The sequence below is a fragment of the Cyrtonyx montezumae genome, unplaced genomic scaffold (genome assembly GCF_038088225.1).
Source record: "Cyrtonyx montezumae isolate F1298 unplaced genomic scaffold, pur_monq_1.0 scaffold_24, whole genome shotgun sequence".
Lineage (NCBI taxonomy): Eukaryota > Metazoa > Chordata > Aves > Galliformes > Odontophoridae > Cyrtonyx > Cyrtonyx montezumae.
The window spans coordinates 11,804,789-11,823,414 of NW_027071981.1; the positions used below are offsets into that span (position 1 = coordinate 11,804,789).

At 39.5% G+C, this 18,626-nt stretch overlaps 1 protein-coding gene across 1 annotated transcript in view; it reads right to left on the bottom strand.

The window, feature by feature from the left end:
* SPTLC3 (serine palmitoyltransferase long chain base subunit 3) overlaps positions 1–18,626 on the bottom strand; it is a 76,084-nt gene that overhangs the window by 16,294 nt on the left and 41,164 nt on the right. Inside the window, exons 5-8 of the mRNA XM_065739413.1 lie at positions 18,392–18,516; positions 16,664–16,757; positions 7,811–7,916; positions 1,176–1,395 (exon numbers count right to left, since the gene is read on the bottom strand). Coding sequence (XP_065595485.1) covers positions 1,176–1,395; positions 7,811–7,916; positions 16,664–16,757; positions 18,392–18,516 — 545 coding nt within the window. The remainder of the gene's footprint in view (positions 1–1,175; positions 1,396–7,810; positions 7,917–16,663; positions 16,758–18,391; positions 18,517–18,626) is intronic.

The window sequence follows — 18,626 nt, forward strand, 5'->3', positions numbered from 1 at the left end:
TGACCCAGCAAAATGAAGCTCACTAAGTTTATGGTTGCAGAAATGAAAGTAGGTGAGTGGCTGCTGCCAAGGCTCAGAAGCTTGGCAAAGCTTAGTGATAAACCAGAGTGAAAAGTGTGACCCCTTTAAGAAAACATCCGAGGATTAGATGACAAATTGCTTTAGATGTTTCTTCACAGGTTCAAACTTCCTATAATTTCTATCTACATTAGCCAATTCTCCTTTATAAAAGTCAAATCTTCCGACATAGATTCAGGAAACAAGCAAAAGAAAGTTGATTCTTTATGCATTATGATAATCTGTTTTAAGATCTCTAGGTGCAAAATCCCTCAAAAGATGGTGAAAAATAGATGCTTTATACTTTCTTATATCCCTTTTATTCTACTCAAGTGCTTTCTTATTAAGGCTTTCCTGACGATACCCATATGCACTGTCTAAATAGGCTTTCTCCTCATTCAATAAGCTACTTAAGAAATACAATTATGTATTTTTGAGAGCATAAGGAGAGTAAACAACCAGCAACCACTTGACTTCTCTACTAAGCAATAAAAATGATGATGTTTCACAATAGCATTGATTACACTTTCTCTTCTACACTCCCTGTTAAAGCAAGCTCAGCTTTACTTTCTGTTGACATCTGCTGTTGACAAGAGGTTTTGTCAATACATGTGGAGCAATTGAGGTCACAGATGTTACTATTGCAAGAAATCCTCAAGTAAATCCTCTTTCACCATCCTAAAAAAATCCAGCTATGACAATCCACAACTCTTCAGGAATTTTATTATCAGAGGATGAAACTGTGGCTTTGATTTCTCAATCTTGCTCCACACAGTGTTTACAAACATGAAATAAAGTAACAAGCAGTCTGCGTATAAATTAACGTAGTGAGGTATATTTAGAAAACCACAAAGTTTCTAAACTTTTCCAAGGCAAACAAAAATCATTGGGGTAGCATGGAAATACCCAACCTAAGCAAATTACATAATATGAACATGAAACAAGAAGAAGAAATTCTGATGGTTTAAAGTGCCTTTGGGATTCACACAAAATCGGCACTATCTTTAGAATTATGCTTGTGTAAAGCAGTCTATATAAAATGATAAAAAGTTTATCACATGTAACGAGAAAGCATTTTTCCTCCCCTCGATGTTAACGTGTTTGCGTTTTCCTTTTACCTTTTTGCCAGCTATGTATCCTCCAGCTGCACCAAAGCTCTTTGTGAATGTTCCCATTAATACATCAACATCATCGGGATTCATCCCGAAGTACTCCACAACTCCTCGCCCTGTTGCTCCCACTGCCCCGATGCTGTGCGCTTCGTCCAAATAGAGGTAGGCTTTGTATTTCTTTTTTAAGGAGACTATCTCAGGCAGCTGCACAATGGACCCTTCCATGCTGTGGAGAGAATCACAGATGAACAACAAATGCCATGTCTTCTTTTCCTCCTTAAAACACTGCCAAAAAGGCATTAAGTGCATACTGCAGTTACTCCATGGAAGATCTGCACTTGATGTGTATTTACAGTTCAAAGAAACACTGCAAGCACGTCTCAGCAACAAGTAAAATACTTTTAGAATTCAAACAAGTAAAAATAGTCAAAAAGCCCTTGAATGTTTTCAGATTGCTAACATGACATAAAAGAGAAGGAAAAGTATGAAGTGAGGGGGGGAGATTCACTCAAAGCAGCATATTACATTTGACCACAAAAAATACATATATTGTAACAAATTATCAGGAGCAGCTATAATTCACAGTCTGGTTCTTTCCTCATCCATCTACTGCTTCTGCGTCAACGTTTCTGGATAATAAATCCAGAGAAAAATCACTCTGGTGTAGAGGAATTGGCTCTAACATGGCCTACGTGAAATGCATAGGGATTAGAACAGATAACTCAGATCCACTCTTGATAACAGTTGCTCCTGTTGGATGAATGGAAAAATGCTTCCATTCTTATTCTGTTTCTTTTCTTAAAGCCATGTAGGAAACAAAATAATCTGAACTTCTACTAATGATGTATAGAAAACTCTAGAAACAACAGAAGGTGATACTTCAGTATTGTTGGAAATTACATAAGTAACTTCAAAGGCACCGGAAAGCTGTACAGCAGAATGAAAGCTCTGGGAGATGACAGAAATGCATTCAAATTCTATGAAGACAAAGTAGCTGTAGTATTGCTGCAAAAACTTATGTCTTGAAAACCTTTGTGGGACAACTAAGGCTGTGCTTGGATATGCTTTGATGCCTCAGCATTCACTTCATAATGAGTTACACACATTCTCATCAGCAGGTCAAGTGAGCAGGCATGTAAATGCTGAATAGTTTCTAACAAGCCCAAAGTGAGTGCACTGCACACCCCAAAAACCAGTGGCAGTTAGCTCTGTGGCTAAGGTATTCTTTTCTAAAGTCCTATCATCTAATCCCACTTGCATGTGCTACAACAGTTCCAGGTGAGCAGAACTGTCAAGTTTGCTCCCAGATGGCATGTGAAAATGAGCAGTGTGTTCAGTACAACTCCTTGGCAGTTCTGTGCTCTTGGGCCAGTGGCTTTCACACCCTTCTGACTGTCACTCAAACTGTGCAGCTGGTCAGTACCACAAATGACGTGCTGGCAATTTCTTACAAGTTGTATCCTCCTTCTTTTATCCTGAGTAAGCTTGGAAACAGCTTCAAGTTTAAGAGAGATTTGTTTTCTGCCCATCAGCAAGTCTCCATTAATTTGAATGTACAGTACTGGGGAGCAGCCAGGGACAAGGACTGCCTGTGCTGGTCAGGTTCAAAGAGCCTGGCTGTGTCCGCCTGGAGGCATATTTTGGGGTGTCAGGTAACTGCTGGCAGATCCTGCCTTTCTGCCTTGCCCAGCCATAGAAGCAGCAGCCACGGGGACGTGTACGGCACCATGGTTTCTTGCAGCAAAGGGCAGACAAGCTTATGCTGCAAGCTCTTGAGAACTGAGCTTTCCCTCCTGTCACCCTGTGCTGGGGACAGAGCCCTCCAGCAGTCAAGCAGCACACTGCAGCTCTGGGAGAAGCAATGTGAACCACCACAGCTATTTTCTTAATGAGTGCAAGAGCAGAACCTGCAGTCCTCAAATGACCCAGAGTCAAGCCATAGGCTAAAAATTAGACCAAGCCTCTGGGTGTGCGTGGGTATGTGGCATCCTACATGCTAGGAAGGGTGGTTTGGGCCATCCAGTCAGCTTGCAGGTTGACTAAGTGGTCAGAGCAAAAGTGCATGGCCAAGGATAGTTCTGCAGAAACAAACCAGCATCCCCCCGCTGTGTATTCCAGAAACAGCTGGGCAGGAAAAGGAGAATAACAATTTTTCCACATTCACACGGGCATTACATCACAACAGCTCATGGAGATTCAGGTGAGAAAAACAGCTTTTATCTTCAAGAAGATGAGAACAAAAATGGTAAATTAAAAATACAAAGCTTGATTTACTGCGTATTTGCCATTTTCAGTGTTGAGTTAGTGCTCTTGAAAGACACTGGCTGACATAAACATTACAACAGTTGACAAAGATCCTAACAAGGGCTTGAAGCATCCTTGGGCCAGCTAGAGCACTGCTGGTTTGGCATATATTTTCTGTGCTGCTATTCAAACAGGCCTCAGCCCTCCTGATGGCAGAGATGAGAGCTGCTTCCATGCTACTCTACTCCTGGTTTTGCTTTTGACTCTGGGAGATGATCTGTGGTCCAAACACCGCTCTGTTTAGAATTACTTAGAGATAAAACTCACTTCATGTGTCCCCTTGCATAGTCCAAATGGAAGGTTTACTGAATCCTCCAGTAAATATTGATATCAATTGAGTTTACACCAGAGAGCTAGAAGTGAATGAACTGCAGTGTCTCTGTCTCAGTCTGGGTGTACCACTTGTACAAAACTACTGATTTGTTTCTAGATCTGCTCAGGCACGTCTAAAGTGTTGCGTGCAGATGAACATAAGCTGGGCCTGCCTGTGCCAGACATTAGCATGATGTGGCATTACATCCTGTCTCACAGCAAAAAGTATTAGCTTGGCTGCAGAGATGTACAGCTTCTAGACTGCAGCTTACCCTCACCTTCCTTGCTCAGAGAGTGGGCAGAAGAGCTTGCTTCAGTATACACTCAGTTTGAATCTCCTTTCAGACATGATGAGGTAGCTCAGCATTTTGGGATTACTGAATTTCGAGGCTTGGTTCAATCCCAACAAGCCACTAAGAGTCCTCCTGAAGCAGCTGATGAATTCTACAGCCAGGTGTGGTGAGAGACAGGAGGTGTGTATTTGGGTTGGCCATCTCTCTTGGAATATGAGTTTGCTCTTGGCAGGATATTCTGACAAGTGTTGTCCAGTTTATTTTGAAACTTATCAGAAAAACAGCTTACTACAATCTACTATGGTAACACAGTTTCCATCTTTTTTATTTTTTTCTCTCCGTCAGAAAAAGTAATTTACCAACATTTGATCCATTATCTTCCTCATAATTCCATCACTCAACTTCTCTGTATATGCACCAGAATTACAATCTTTTCAACATTCAAAAAATTATCAGTTCCCCTTTTTCAGGTTGATCTGTAATTGGAAAATCCCTCCTCTCCTGACCTATTACTGACAAAATATATGCATTGCATTTTTTTATTTAATTTAAATATTATTTTCTTACACAAACCTTGAACTTCCATACAACAATCTTTGTTTTATAGTTTAGAGTAACAGTTTAAAGAAACTCCAACACAGCCCTCAAATAAAATACCATACACTGTACATAGAAATGTTAACCTTTAATGCTGGTCCCTGGCCAATGACATTAAATGTTACCCCATTCTTTTCTAAAGTCCTATCATCTAATCCCAGGAAATAAAAAAATAACCCCAATACAGTTCCCATGGTATTGTCATTGAAACTCAAGGAATTCCTACTGCATGTGAAAAAGAACTGGATAACATCCAATGAACCAGAGAGCTGTTTTCTGAGCTGGAAGGAAATATACTCTAATCAAAAGTGGGGAAAAGTAAATCATTTGTTTTGATGAGTTACTGGTGCCTCATAAGTCCTGCCCTCACCCTCAGCCTGTCTGACTCCTGGGTAAATATGTGTGCAAGAGAGCAGAAGTCTACCAGGAACCATGTACGAACATAATAACTGATTAATACTGACCTGGAAATAGTAGAAGCCAAGACAAACATTAGCTGGATATTTAAATAACAGAATATGATTTAGCAAGTCACTTTAATTTGTGCTTTGGACACAGCCAAATTCATGCATTTTGAGCTGAAGTCTGATGGCTGGATGGTCTCCCCATTCGGAACAAAAATGAAATATATTTGCTCCTAGGCTAGTTTAAGTCAAGAACCAGCTTTCATTAGCAGTTAAACATACTTTGGATGATTTTTCTTTTTAAGATCCTAGATACATTAAAAGCAAACAATCATATACTTATTGCTATTTGCTTGACATGCAGCTTGGGTGCTTCCCAAGTCAAGAGGCCAATTCTGCCTTTAGTTGTAACCAATACGGTTTCAAACACAAGCCTGATTTCCAGAAATGTCCATGTTGGCTAACAATGTCCCTTTTCAAATCTTGCCAGCTGGTAAGTCCACGTTTGTGAGCAGCATAAATACTTTTAACATACCCTTAATGCAAACAGAAGGCAATTTTTTTTCCACACCATCAACTTTACCTTACTAAGACTATGGACTAAGACACAGCAACATTTATTTTAAAAAGGAAATCTTAGCATTTCATTTGCATCTCTGGAAAATGCATTTCTGTAGAAATTTGCCAAATCAAACTTGCAAGTAGGTATATTTTAACTTGGAGAATGGCTCTAACCAAGTTATTTAAATTTTGTATCAGCTGTCCCCAAAGCAAAACTTATTTAACTCCATAAAAAATAAATAAATAAATAAATAAAATAAAACAATAGTAACTGTTTTAAAAATGCATTAACAACAGTCTGCCTCCTCTTAAATTCGACAGATGAATCTTTATTTGGCATCTGGCAAATCTTCAGGAGAACTGACATTAGCCAACATTGGGGTTGGAAAATTTTAGTCTATTTCAAAAATCGTGGGCCAAGAAAGGAAAAAACATGCACACAAAAGAAGTAAGATTTATTTCTAATATGTCTTTCTCCAGCTTTTTCTTATGCATAGGAAATATTAGCTACAGAGACTACATAGCTGGTGAGTCTGTTCCCAGCAGTGCTATAAGGACAGATCAGGGTTGGCAGCAATGCCAGGGACACAGCGCAGAGGGGTGTGGTGGCATTCTTCTTCAAGCCAGAGTAGACATGCTTTGCAACCAAACCACAACTTTAACTTCTGATCAGTTTAGACTACAAAACAACTAACCAACCAACCTGACTACTGCTGTGGCTGGTTTCCAATGACAGAATATTAGAGAGCTGAGCTTTGATTGTGTTTCTGTTTTGTTGTTGTTCATTCATTTACTTTATTTTTTTTACTTTATGCCTTTTGCAAGCATTGACATGAATAGCCTTAAAACTGTTATGCTCTTATGGGGTGACAGTGATAATAAATGAGGTAGAGACAAAGAAATACAGTATCAGATTCCCTGTCTGTCTGATATTTCTCTAGTAATCAATGGAAAGCGATGTATTTTTTACAGAAATACAATTAATTTGACTGTGAAATCTCATTGAAAAACAGTGATTTATGAACCACGAGATACCAACACCAATTCCTATCTAAAATAAAAATTCCCTTTTGGTGCTGTTCTCTGAAGCCTAGCATGTTTTTATTTAGTATCCTAACAGGTAGATGTGCAGACTTCAGAGAAGGAAATCTTCTTTGAAATCCAACTGCAAAAACTAGAGGAAAATAAAGCTTTTTACCTAATATACATCTGGAAATGCAGCTGCAAGTATTGCAATCATCAACCAGTGAGTTTGGCCCAATGCTTAAGTAGATCTATGCCTCACCAATCTACCTCCTCTCTCCTTAACAGTAAGTATCTAGAGGAAAGCATTTTAAACTGAACAAAGCTCAGCAGCTGGAGTATTTTCTTAGGCCATGTAACCAAAGGGAATATTTGTCAGTGAAATGTTGGTGGTCCACTTAATTTCTGTGTGATCAAAGTCCTTAAAATTGAGCTTTCTTTTAGTAGAGTCAAGCTATGTTTATTTGCAGTTTTACTCTGTTTATTCTGGTTGAAAGGGACCATCAGCCTGCTTTGGATCAGCTGATCTGCTGTTGACCTGTTTCAGCTCTGAGTGATGGGTGTTTAGATAAGGACTGATTTGTTCTCTCTGCAGATGGAAAATGTTAGGCAAAAAGAAAGTGCTGATGACTATGAAGCTGTAATGACACAAGATTGTAAAAGATTCCTTATGAAAAATCTGATCAACTAAACTGCACTAGCACTCCTCAGTAAAACGGCGTGTCTACCCATCTGTACAGGCTACAGTTCAGCCCATATAAAATAATCCCTGCGTGAAAACCGTAAAGCTTTTTTTCTAAACCATGTCACATCCTGTGAGAGAACAGTTCTGGCTCCCCTCTCTCTGATGTAAGAGTCACCACTCATAACCCTATCCTTGCTCTCACAGTGCATCTCCTGCTCACGTTACATGCTTGCTGCTTACTGTGATTTGCTGAATCAACATTCAGAACAACACAGAGTGCAGCACGTTATGCTACGGTTCATACTATCTTAATGGAAATTAACATTTTAACAGGATCACTGAAGATGTTACTTAACCTCCATTCATGTCAGATTTCTTTCAGATACCAATGTTAGCTTAACTCAGCATATCATTCTGTTCACAGAAGTGATAAAAGAGTACTCAAGTCTAAAGCACACATACCTGTAAATGCCTTCCACAAGGATGATAATTTTTTTCCATGCTCTGTGGCTTCTAGGCTGCCCATATATTATTGCATCTCTCAATAGCTTCTCAAGACTCTGCATATCTTCATTTAAAAACAAGTAAAAGAAAAAAAATATTAACACAGATTTCTTTCTCATTTTTTTCCTGTAGAGATAAAGACATTAAAAAAAAACCCCATATCCTAGAGATAAAATTATTTTATTAGCAGGCAAGAATCAATAACTGACTTAATTTGACTGAATGCAATCTTGTGAGAAGTAGTTTCAGAAAGCTGCCAGTTATGTACTTTGCTTTAGTACTGAGGCTAATTGCCAGCAGTTCTATATGGGCTGCTGATACCCATAACATCTCAAGTCTTTTGAATGGAGAGCCTTCATTTGCTTTCCAGCACCATTGAGGGCTTGCAAATCACATGCACTACTTCAGCAAAGGCTTGGATGACATCAGGATGACAGCAAGAGAAATCCTCTTCCCAGGAGAGAATGCTAGTGAAATTCTGCTGACGAGGGAGGGAGAGATGAATGGATATAGGCACATAGCTTGGACACTCTCATCTGTTGCTAAAAAGTGGCAGAACTTCGATATAAGGAGGCTCAGAGCAATGTCAGAAACCTAGAAGTTCTGTATGTGGATAATCTAATAAAATGCTGTAAGGAAAGCCACTGATGTTCTGATAAATAGAAGAGGTTAAAAAATAATAATTAAAAAAAAATCATAGTAACGAGTCATATCAAAATATGATTCTCAACGCGGAGATGAAGTCTCTCCAGAATCAACTCCTCTGGCATTTTTCAGGAATCCAATTTGACACTTCAAAATATTTCCAAATAACTTCTCACAGAGACTCATTATACCCCAAGGAATACTATAGATGGGGACAAATTGTGGGCTGGGAAAATCTATGGCTTTTTTTTCACAATATAACCCCACTTCTTCAGTAACAGATCTTAATGCAGTTACTTTTGGCTACAATATTACAAACCTAATCTTCAATTCTCCCAGCTGAGGCAAATACACTTTACCTGTATTAACACTGGCCTATAGCTTGGTATCTTCCTGACTGTAAGCAAGCTATTTGCACAGTATTTGTCCATCACGAATAACCAGTGACCTGATTGATCGCCAGAATGTGATCTGGATCCTGAGACCCTGGTACCTTTGCTGAGGTGCAGATTTACACGTAAGATTTCTCAGGAACACCCGTGCCACTCTGCACTTTATATTCTTATCTCTTGACCTAACAAGACCTTGCTGTATCTTACAAAGTACAACACTTGCATGATGAGTGGACACTTCAACCATGCAATCATCTGCAGAGCTGGATGAGCTCCCAGACAGAAATGCTTTTATGAGTAATGCAATGCAGATAGCACAGTTTCCACTAGATGGCAATAAAGGAAACCAAAGCTCCATGCTGCTTCAAAAATTTAATGTATGACACAACTATGCATGTTTCACAGAAGACAGCTGCTCTCCTTTTCTTCTGAAAAGATAGTATCTGGAAATCCTTACTGGTTCTGAGGATTAAAGGGCTCCAAAAGATTACAGTTACAGAAAGGTCGTGGGTTACAAGAATGAAGTAAGATTTTCAGCCACTCAAAGTGAAATTTAGCATTCTCCACTGAATTTGTCATTTTCCTAAAAATGCCTGTAGGACCTTTGAAACTCCTCTCTGGATCACACAGAACTCAATTCAGTATTCTGTCTATTTCTCAGTCCATATTGGTGCTAGACTTTGGGAAAGTTAGTTTGCCAAACTTCTGAACTGAAATTGCAGCTAGAAAATTCAGTTGCTTTAACAGAAGTCCACAGGGAAAGAAAGAGGAGAGGATTGAGAGGTAAGAAACATACTAACTTTTTAAAGAGATTATTTTATAAGAATACAGATGTGAACAGATTCTCTGTCTGATCTAGTGTGGAAGATGGGACTGCATACAAGGAAGAACATCTCCAAGTCAAGAGCTGCCTGACTTCCCACGTGACAGTCCTGCTTGAGTTCAGGCTGGGGACATGCCTGCTCACAGGAACAGGGCTATCTCATTTTGCTTTTGATGTCTGATTCTGAAAAACATGTAAGGGTGACTCTCAAGTCTGTACCAACCAACATTTAATTCGTTTAGATGCAAATAGATTTTACTGAACATTTTACTCTTGGTTGCAAAGGGGAAATTGGAAGGTGGAGAAAATCTGTTACCTTTAATCTCTCCCCCTGGAAAACTGCTTCTCTTATTCAAAGTAAAGATGCGGTGCTTTCTGAGCCGGGACTTTCCAGACAGAGGGATATACAAAGAGTCAGTGCAACCCCAACTGACTGTCTTCTATCAAATTATTTGTCCGTTACAGTTGGACTGTGAAACACTATAGCATGAAAGATAAGTTGCACACGTTCATCTTGAATAACCACTTATGAGGAAAATAACCGTCCTTCCTTGTTAGACCATTACTGGCCCTAGATTTTCAGTGGCAGAGGCAAACAACTGCTTGCCAGGCCCAGGAGGTGGATATAGGAACTTCACTTGGTTAATTACTGGAAGCATAATCAAATTTGTCCTTGCCTCAGTTCCCCTGAAATATTGTTTGAATTTAGAGACTAAGGTTTCCTAAGCAGGGACAGTGGATCACTTTGGATTTTAGTAAATACAAAGTTGCATAATCCTTGTTTGGGATCCTTCAGAGTTGCTTCAGTGGAAATATCACCACAAATTGCTGCTGGGTGAAAGCGAGCCTGGACCTGGGCAGGTAGTGGTGTGTCATGCTGCCTTCCAGTGTAGGTGGGACTCAGGCTCCCGCGGGGCCCTGCCTTCTCACAGACATGCTGTCCCTCCCTGCAGGGAGACACGGAGTCTCCACCCCTCATCCCCACACCGCAATCCTGAGGACATCATCATCATTCTTCTGTGTGGGCTGAAATCCTCCTGCATGATGTCAACTGAGTACTTTTTAATTAAAATGAAGAGGCTACTGCTACCCTTATCACCGTCTCCTTTCCTTCAATTTATGTTTGCCACTCTCATTTTCAGTTTCTCAGTTTGCCCTCTTGTCCAAGTTCACACAGACACTGGCTGCCTGTTCCTTCTCCCTCTGTCTTGCACACAACCAGCTCCCTCCCCTTGTGGGTTCCTTTCCTGGTCATTGTCCTGTCATAGGTGACCAAGTGCCCCACTCTGATGCTATCCTTCCTGTCAAATCCCTAGAGCAAAGGGAAATCACTGCAAGGGGTTTTCTTTTTCTTTTTTTGTCAGAGGTTGGAGGGGAAGTGGTGGTTGCTGCAGCCACCAAACAGTCAAAGACTGTCCCCCAATATCCCCCAAGAAATATGTAGCTGAGTGTAAGTGAAGAGCTCAGGAAAACTTCCAACTCACATCTGGCAAGTCAGACATGGCTTTCCCAAATCAGGAAGGGCAAATGCAGACACAGCATGCTCAGAGCAGGATATACCAGCCTCCTCTCTGTGGCAGCGTCTGTATGTGTCACAGGGAAATACACGCTGAACTGGATTAGGCTGAGGTCACCTTATCTAGTGCAACAATCTTGTCTCTGATAGTAGCCAGAGGACAAAGCCTTAGTGGGTAAAGTGGATTTCATCCTGCTCTGTAAGAGCTTGAACAGTGCCCTCCCTTCTGAAACTCATGGACTGCTTACACTTCTGTGAGAAAAAAATAAAAAAACCCTAGTGAACCATCACATACTAAGCCACTACAACCAAAGAGAATTTTCACTTTCTTACCTGTCCGTTTTATTTACTTACTTTATTGAAGGCATGCGTATGTAGTTTTATACTTTTTTTTTCCCCCAGAGAATACATAATAAATAAAACAAAATATATATTTTTTTTTCCCTAGAGAAGTATGAGGGTCCTGTGCTACTCCTTCAGTGTGAACTACAACCACTCCAGATAGCTGTATTTTCAATACAAGGTCTTCCTACACACACATACCAATTCCAAAGCTCTAATCTGAATGAGTGGACCAAGAAACGCTGTTGTTGGAATAACAGAAGTTCACCTGTTGTCCAAGCAGGAAACATTTTGTATGGAAATCCAGAGAGCTCACACCTGCATGACACACATTTGTCATCAACCACCTGGTCTCTGAGAACCCAAAAATACCCCTTACTGTTTTGACAATACTCTTATGAGGTGTGTGAGGAGGAGTTGGGAATGTACCACTGTGATCCTCACTTTTCAGATGTGGATTCAAGCGCTAGATTAGAGGCCAGATTTTCATCTACCACTGGTGCTTGACTGTGCCTTGCAATTCCCTGCCTTCCTCATAGTATCACTTACTTTGACTGCATGGTGAAGTGCAAGTCCCTAGCAATGAAGGGAACTGAATTTTTCCCCCTGTGGCCTGACTTCTGTGTGTAGTCACGACATTCACACAGATTGCACAAGCAATTGCAAATCTAACCCTGAAAATGTGACTGCAATTTAGTTGCTTGATGCTACATGGGAAAAATGCAGCAGAACTAGAAAGAGCAAACAAATGCTAACTCTTGTACAGCACCTTCTTATACAAGCTAATATGAACAGAATCCACCTGGATGTAGTCAGGAACAACCTCATTCACTTACTGAGCGATGCTATCATGCTCTCATCTCACACCACCGTAAGACCCAGAATTGCTGTGATGGAAAACCCTTGATAAAATCATGATCTGATTAATTGCTGTTTTCTTTTGCTTTTCAAGCTTTACTGGAACAGCCAAGGGATTTGGTCAAATATTTAACCAAGAAAAAGGTAGGAGGTTCTGAAAAAGAGCCTTCATGTATATGATGTTAATAAAAAAACAACATCTTAGAAACCAAAGAAGAGTGAGGCCACTATAGCCACAGGAACAGGAAGATGTCTTTGCCTCCTGCCCTCCTCCCACCACACGCTGGCTGTTAGGCTGTGCTGCTGGAACCACTGCATTTCAGAGGTGGAAGTGCTCCTCTTTTCCAGCTCCCTAGAAAAGTCACTGCCCAGGAAGTGTCGGCATGATGCACAGATCATAGCAGGGGACATGGCAGGCAGATGCTTCACGGGCAAGCAGGAACAATTTTAGCCCATTAAAAACACTACTACGTACATTTGAGAGTGCTGAGTTCTATGCTCATCTTTAGGGTTTTGATATCAGGCCTGGTCATTCTACAACTGAAAAGGCACCCCTTAATGCAACCAATTAACCTAATCAATTCTATTTTACAGCTAGTCGGACTTACAGCTCCTAGTGTTAGGTTAAGAAATATTGTCCTAAAAGAGAATTATTTCAGCTGCCAGAAGGGCTTTGCAGAAGAATATCTGAGGAATAAACAAAAAGAAAATAGATAAATGAGTATTTATTTTTAAGCAATGAGCATCTTAGTGATCTGGCAGGTAACTGAAAGATCACCCGTGTACCTCAACTCATTGTCAGTTACTGGCAACACAACCTAAGCAGCACCAAGTGAAGCTGGAAAAAGGCTGGGTGATGCAGAGGAGAAAATTCAAAAGACCAAAACCTCACCTCCTTGCTGTGCAAATAGCATGGAGATGGCAGTGGGAGGTTTCAACCATTACAATGGCTATCTTCAGAAAACAGAAAAGCTGTGATTCACCAACTGGCTTCACCCGGCTGTATTGTTCTTCCTGAAGGTTGTGCTGTACCACTAACTCGTCCTGTTACGGTTCAACTGGGCTGGGTATGTCCACATGTGCCTCAGCAACAGCAATGCCTATAGGCTCACTGTTGGAAGGGTATGTTTCATTGTACCTACAGTGAAAGAGCCTGGTGCAAATCAGGCCCAACAGTATGAGCAAATAATGCAAGACTCTTAATTTTGATCCTATAAATAAGTAGCAATAATAATAATAATGAACAGTAATACCAAAATAAACCCTAACCCCACTCTTCAGAACATATTCCTGAGACCTTGGAGGGGCAAAGACCAGCGACATTGCAAGTGAGAGCCACAGGAAGGGAATGTAGTCCTGGTGTTTTTGGTGGTCACAACTGAGTATTCTAAATTTCTCTCATCTGGATGGCGTGCAAGTATTGTGCTTGTGCATTTATCTCAGCACAAGCCTGTAAATTCCTGTCTGTTTACCAAGGAAGGGATTGATCACCTGTAGTCAGGATGCACAGCACATACCTATATCCAAATAAAAAAGGACTTACAGATCTGTATCTCATTTTTGCTCCATTATTGTCTTTAAGGGTTGAAATCGTTCTCATACACCTTAACTGTGCAAAGGTTTTGCCAAAAAAGGAGATTTTTTAAAAAACTAAGGAGAGGCATAAAGGTTTAATAATTCTGTTGGTTCTTCATAAACTACTCAGAATTTTTTGGGTGAAAATTGCAGTGCTTAGGACAGCCACCCGCTAACTGAAATAGAGTCTAATTAACTTTTGTAAGAAAAAGAATATTATACATAATTAAGGTAATATATAGAGATCAGTACTTTGCTAACTAATGAAATAAGCGTAATTATTTACTTTCATGTAATGACGAAGAGATCCAGTATTACAGATTATACTCTTTGGATTCAAATGACTTTCACTCGCATGGACATAGCCATATAATAACTATTGAAAGATAGATTTGCATCAGTAACAGCTATAAATAGCAATTATTAATCTTTTCTGTAACATATTTAAAGCATGAAATTTTTTTTCATCATAGAATACAGTTTCCTATAACAGTTTTGAAAATCATTTTTTTATAATGGGAGGGGAACAGAATGGAAAGATTTATAGTGTCAAGAAAACACCATAGAAAGGGAAGTTACCATCACACACCTTTCATTTGTACTATATTCAAGAAATAGTCACTTCATAAAACATGCCATTGCTTTGCTAAATTGCTACATAATTATCTCTCCTCATTTTGATAATCATTTATAGTTACTGCAAGAAACATTCACACCTCACTCTTCCAAGTCAAAGCCAAATTATGCATGTTCTGGGCAGTTTTAAAAGAGGCTGATGTTAGCAACAAGGAGTGTATAAATAGTCTGCTTTCTCAAGATCCAATACAATAGCAAAAAGGTAACTACATAATGTGCTACCTGATTTGAATTTATAATTTGACTCTCTTACACAGAAGGTGTGTATTGAGTAACAGTGATGCTACCACCTGGCATCCCTTCTGCCTTTAGTGTAGGGCAACCCTAGGTCCAACAGTATTTGTATGACACAGCTTCAAAGGAAATGAGCCAGCTCATGCCAGTGGATAAAGTTGTCTCTGCATTTAGAAGTCAGAATGAAAAGCACCTGTATGATTTCACTTGTGCTTAAAAATGTGGACAAGATGATCTGAAGGATGTTCTGGTTTTCTTTTACAAAGTGCGAGGAATTCTAGTTGAGAGAAGGCTAGTACAGCAGCCATGTCTGGAGTATCTACATGGAAGTGGACCAAGTTGGGGCATGCTATTGTCCAATCTATGAATAATTACTGCTGTAAAAACATTCTGGATCACATGATCATCAACTTTTACATGATCTTCGGAAAATACTTCTTGTCCAAATTATGAATAGATATTAATTGCAACACCATCTTAAATTATAATTACAGTGTGCCTATCATTTCGAGAGATCCTTAGGCTTGTTACAGCATATACATAATTCAGCTTTGCTCACCTCAGGGCTGAACACAACACAATAATAGACAGGACTGTATTAGTTATTACTAAAGGTAATCAGATCTCTTTTCTTATTCCTCACCACTTCTCTAGCTTAATCTTTGTTGCAATTACTGCCTGGTGGCTGCAGTAGTGATATAAAGGAAATTTGCAAGGCGAAATAAAGGAAAAGAACAAGCTCATGTCATCAAAGCCAATCACAATCTCTCCGACTGTGACCACAGCATCATTAACTAAAAGTTAAAAAGCATGAGTATTTTTGAAGATAATTATATGATTACAAAGTTAATATTTGGCATTAGTATGATTTCTACACTAAAATCAAAGTTTATTTGGGATGGTTATCTTAATGTAATCATCTGCATTTTGGTATTTCCCTCTCTGGGATTTGGGGAGACCTTCTCACAGGTACACCACGTTAATGTAACTGCTAGAAATGAGGCAGGAAACGTAGATTACGTTCTTTTAACATACGTTTGTACTATTTTGTTACGGTGACAGTAACAAAACCTTTACAGCAGCACAGATTCATTCAACATTTCAAAAAGACAGTAAGGAGGTTAAGACTCCAGATCTCATAGAATCATACAATCACCAACGTTGGAAAAAAACTTGAAGATCATCCAGTTCAAGCACCCACCTATCACCAACATTTCCCACTAAACCATGCCTCTCAGAACAACATCTAAACACTTCTTGAACATCTCCAGGGTCAGTGATTCCACTACCTCCCTGGGCAGCCTGTTCGAGTGCCTGATCATTCTCAAATACTTCCTAATGTTCAACCTGAATCTCTCCTGGCACAACTTGAGGCCATTCCCTCTAGTTCTATTGCTAGCTACATGGGAGAAGAGGCTGACCCCCACCTCACCACAGTCTCCATTCAGGCATTTGTAGCGAGTGATAAGGTCACCTCTGAGCCTCCTCTTCTCCAGTCTGAACAATCCCAGTTCCCTCAGCTACTCCTTATAAATGCAACAGACCCTTATCAGCTTCATTGCCTTTCTCTGAACACCTTCAAAAATGAAAATCTAACCTGATAATCCAGACCTTGCAGGACAGCAAATACAATCTTACACTGCCGATTTCTTCCCAACCTGAGATCACTCAATGTTGTGCATATATTAAAAACTTAATCTGGGAACTGAATGAATGCACTGAAAGGATGCGCTCTTGCTGTAGAGGCAGACATATTTGCACCTCAAAGCATTTTCAACTTCAATACTCACTATTATGCTTGAAGATTCTAATAGTAGCACCTGAAAGTCTTGCACCAAGAACGAGAGAAGTGTGGTTCAATTCATCACTTAGAATGAGGCAACCCTGTGGAGAAGGAGTACAATAAGCATTTGCATGAAGTGGGAGGCTGTTTGCAAGTGCATGTGTGAGTGTTTCATCATAGTTATGTCTATATATACATAAATACGCATCAATTAATCTCTATTACATGTGAATTGGAATTTCTGCAGGAACCAACTGCAAAGGCAGGCAGAAACAAAATTCAGATTCTCAGACATTCCCAGGAAGTGCATGAGATTAACATAAAGAGAACTGAAACCAAGACAGGACTAACATCAGTTGGTTGATAACTGAAATAAGACCAGGATGGACTGAGGCTGCCATTAAGATTCAAGTAGAGTCAAGGCACTGGGCGTGATCTTGCTCTTTCTCTAGTAAATTCATACACAATTCATCTGTAGTGTATGTTTCACTGATAAACTCAGCTGAAAACTCGATTTCCTTATAGAAATTAAAAAATGCAGAAAAAATGATTTTGTATGTTATATCAAGCAAGAGCCAGGATTCACAGTTGAAATTCAAGCTGGAACTCTAATTTAACTCTGTTTTCTATTGCGTATTTTACATTGTGACATTTCACTGTCCAGTACAAGGACAACACGATATTAAGTAAATATTTACTTAGGAAACAGATTTTATCAAGGATTAGAAGTAGCTACATGATTCTGCTTAAAGACTGATATAACAGTAAGGGTTAGATATGTGCATCTTGACAGGACAATATAACTCCTAGATTTAATTATAAGGAAAATTTAGGAATAAACCCCCAAATACAGGACAACTATACAATATCTGCAGTAAATAACACCTTATAATAATAATTAATATTAGTTTTTACTAAATAGTTATATTCTATATAATAAAGTAATAACTTTGTCACTTGTACCTAAATATCCCACCTCTGACAAAGGCCTGTGTCTCCACACAAGGCCAGCTAGCTGAGGGATAAACATATTAGAGCTAAGTTAGAGAAAATTATTTTATGCTGTTGTGCACGTTTACAACTTCACAGATTTACCTCTTTGAACTATTTCTTTTGATGTCACTTGACTACTTTTCCAGCACTATGGTAGACTGTAGTTCACGTCCTAAGCAGCTGAACACTTCCCCCAGCCCAATCTTCGCATACATATATTTTATAAACCTCTTGTAAAAGCTGGATTCTTTCTCAAAAGTGAGGAAATTTCACCACTCATCAGGTTCTTAGGAAGAAATCTTGAACATATATCATGTAGTGAATTCATTCCATCTCCATCAAAGGGGAAATACTGTTTCATACTAGCCTGAATTGGAAAGAACAATTTTCCCAGCTAACATCACAGTATATGAACCTGTTGCATCAGGAGCTGCAATGAATGGGATTATAGATTCTCCTGCCTTGTCATTGGGTACTCCAAATTAGAGATGAGATTCCTTCAGAATCAAATAAGAACCAAACTTTCGTTACACGGCCTCATCTTTAGACTTGCATTTGCTGCCAGCCTTCTTTGCAAGGGCTGGCCAGAGATCCATTCATCAGAAATGCTGAAGCTGTTTTGCCTTCCTGATATCAAGCTTCATTCCTCAATTAAGTCTTTCCATTTGATACATGTCCAGAATACAGCTTTTAAAACAATTAACAAACCATAGCTCAGTGTGTTTCATCAGGAAGTACTCACCTTCCCAACAAGGGCTGGAATATTCATCGAATTTGTTGCAAATCCCATGCCAAACACCATAGCATCTTCCACACCTAGGAACTTGGCCACAAGATTCTCTAGTTCTACATGCTTGTCTAGGGTCCCTGCAGAAACAAACATAGGCAATCTCATTAGACCACGAAAATTATTAATTCTAAGGATATAAAACATTCAAAAGCACGAGTCGGGAAATCTATCATTAAGAAAAATGGCT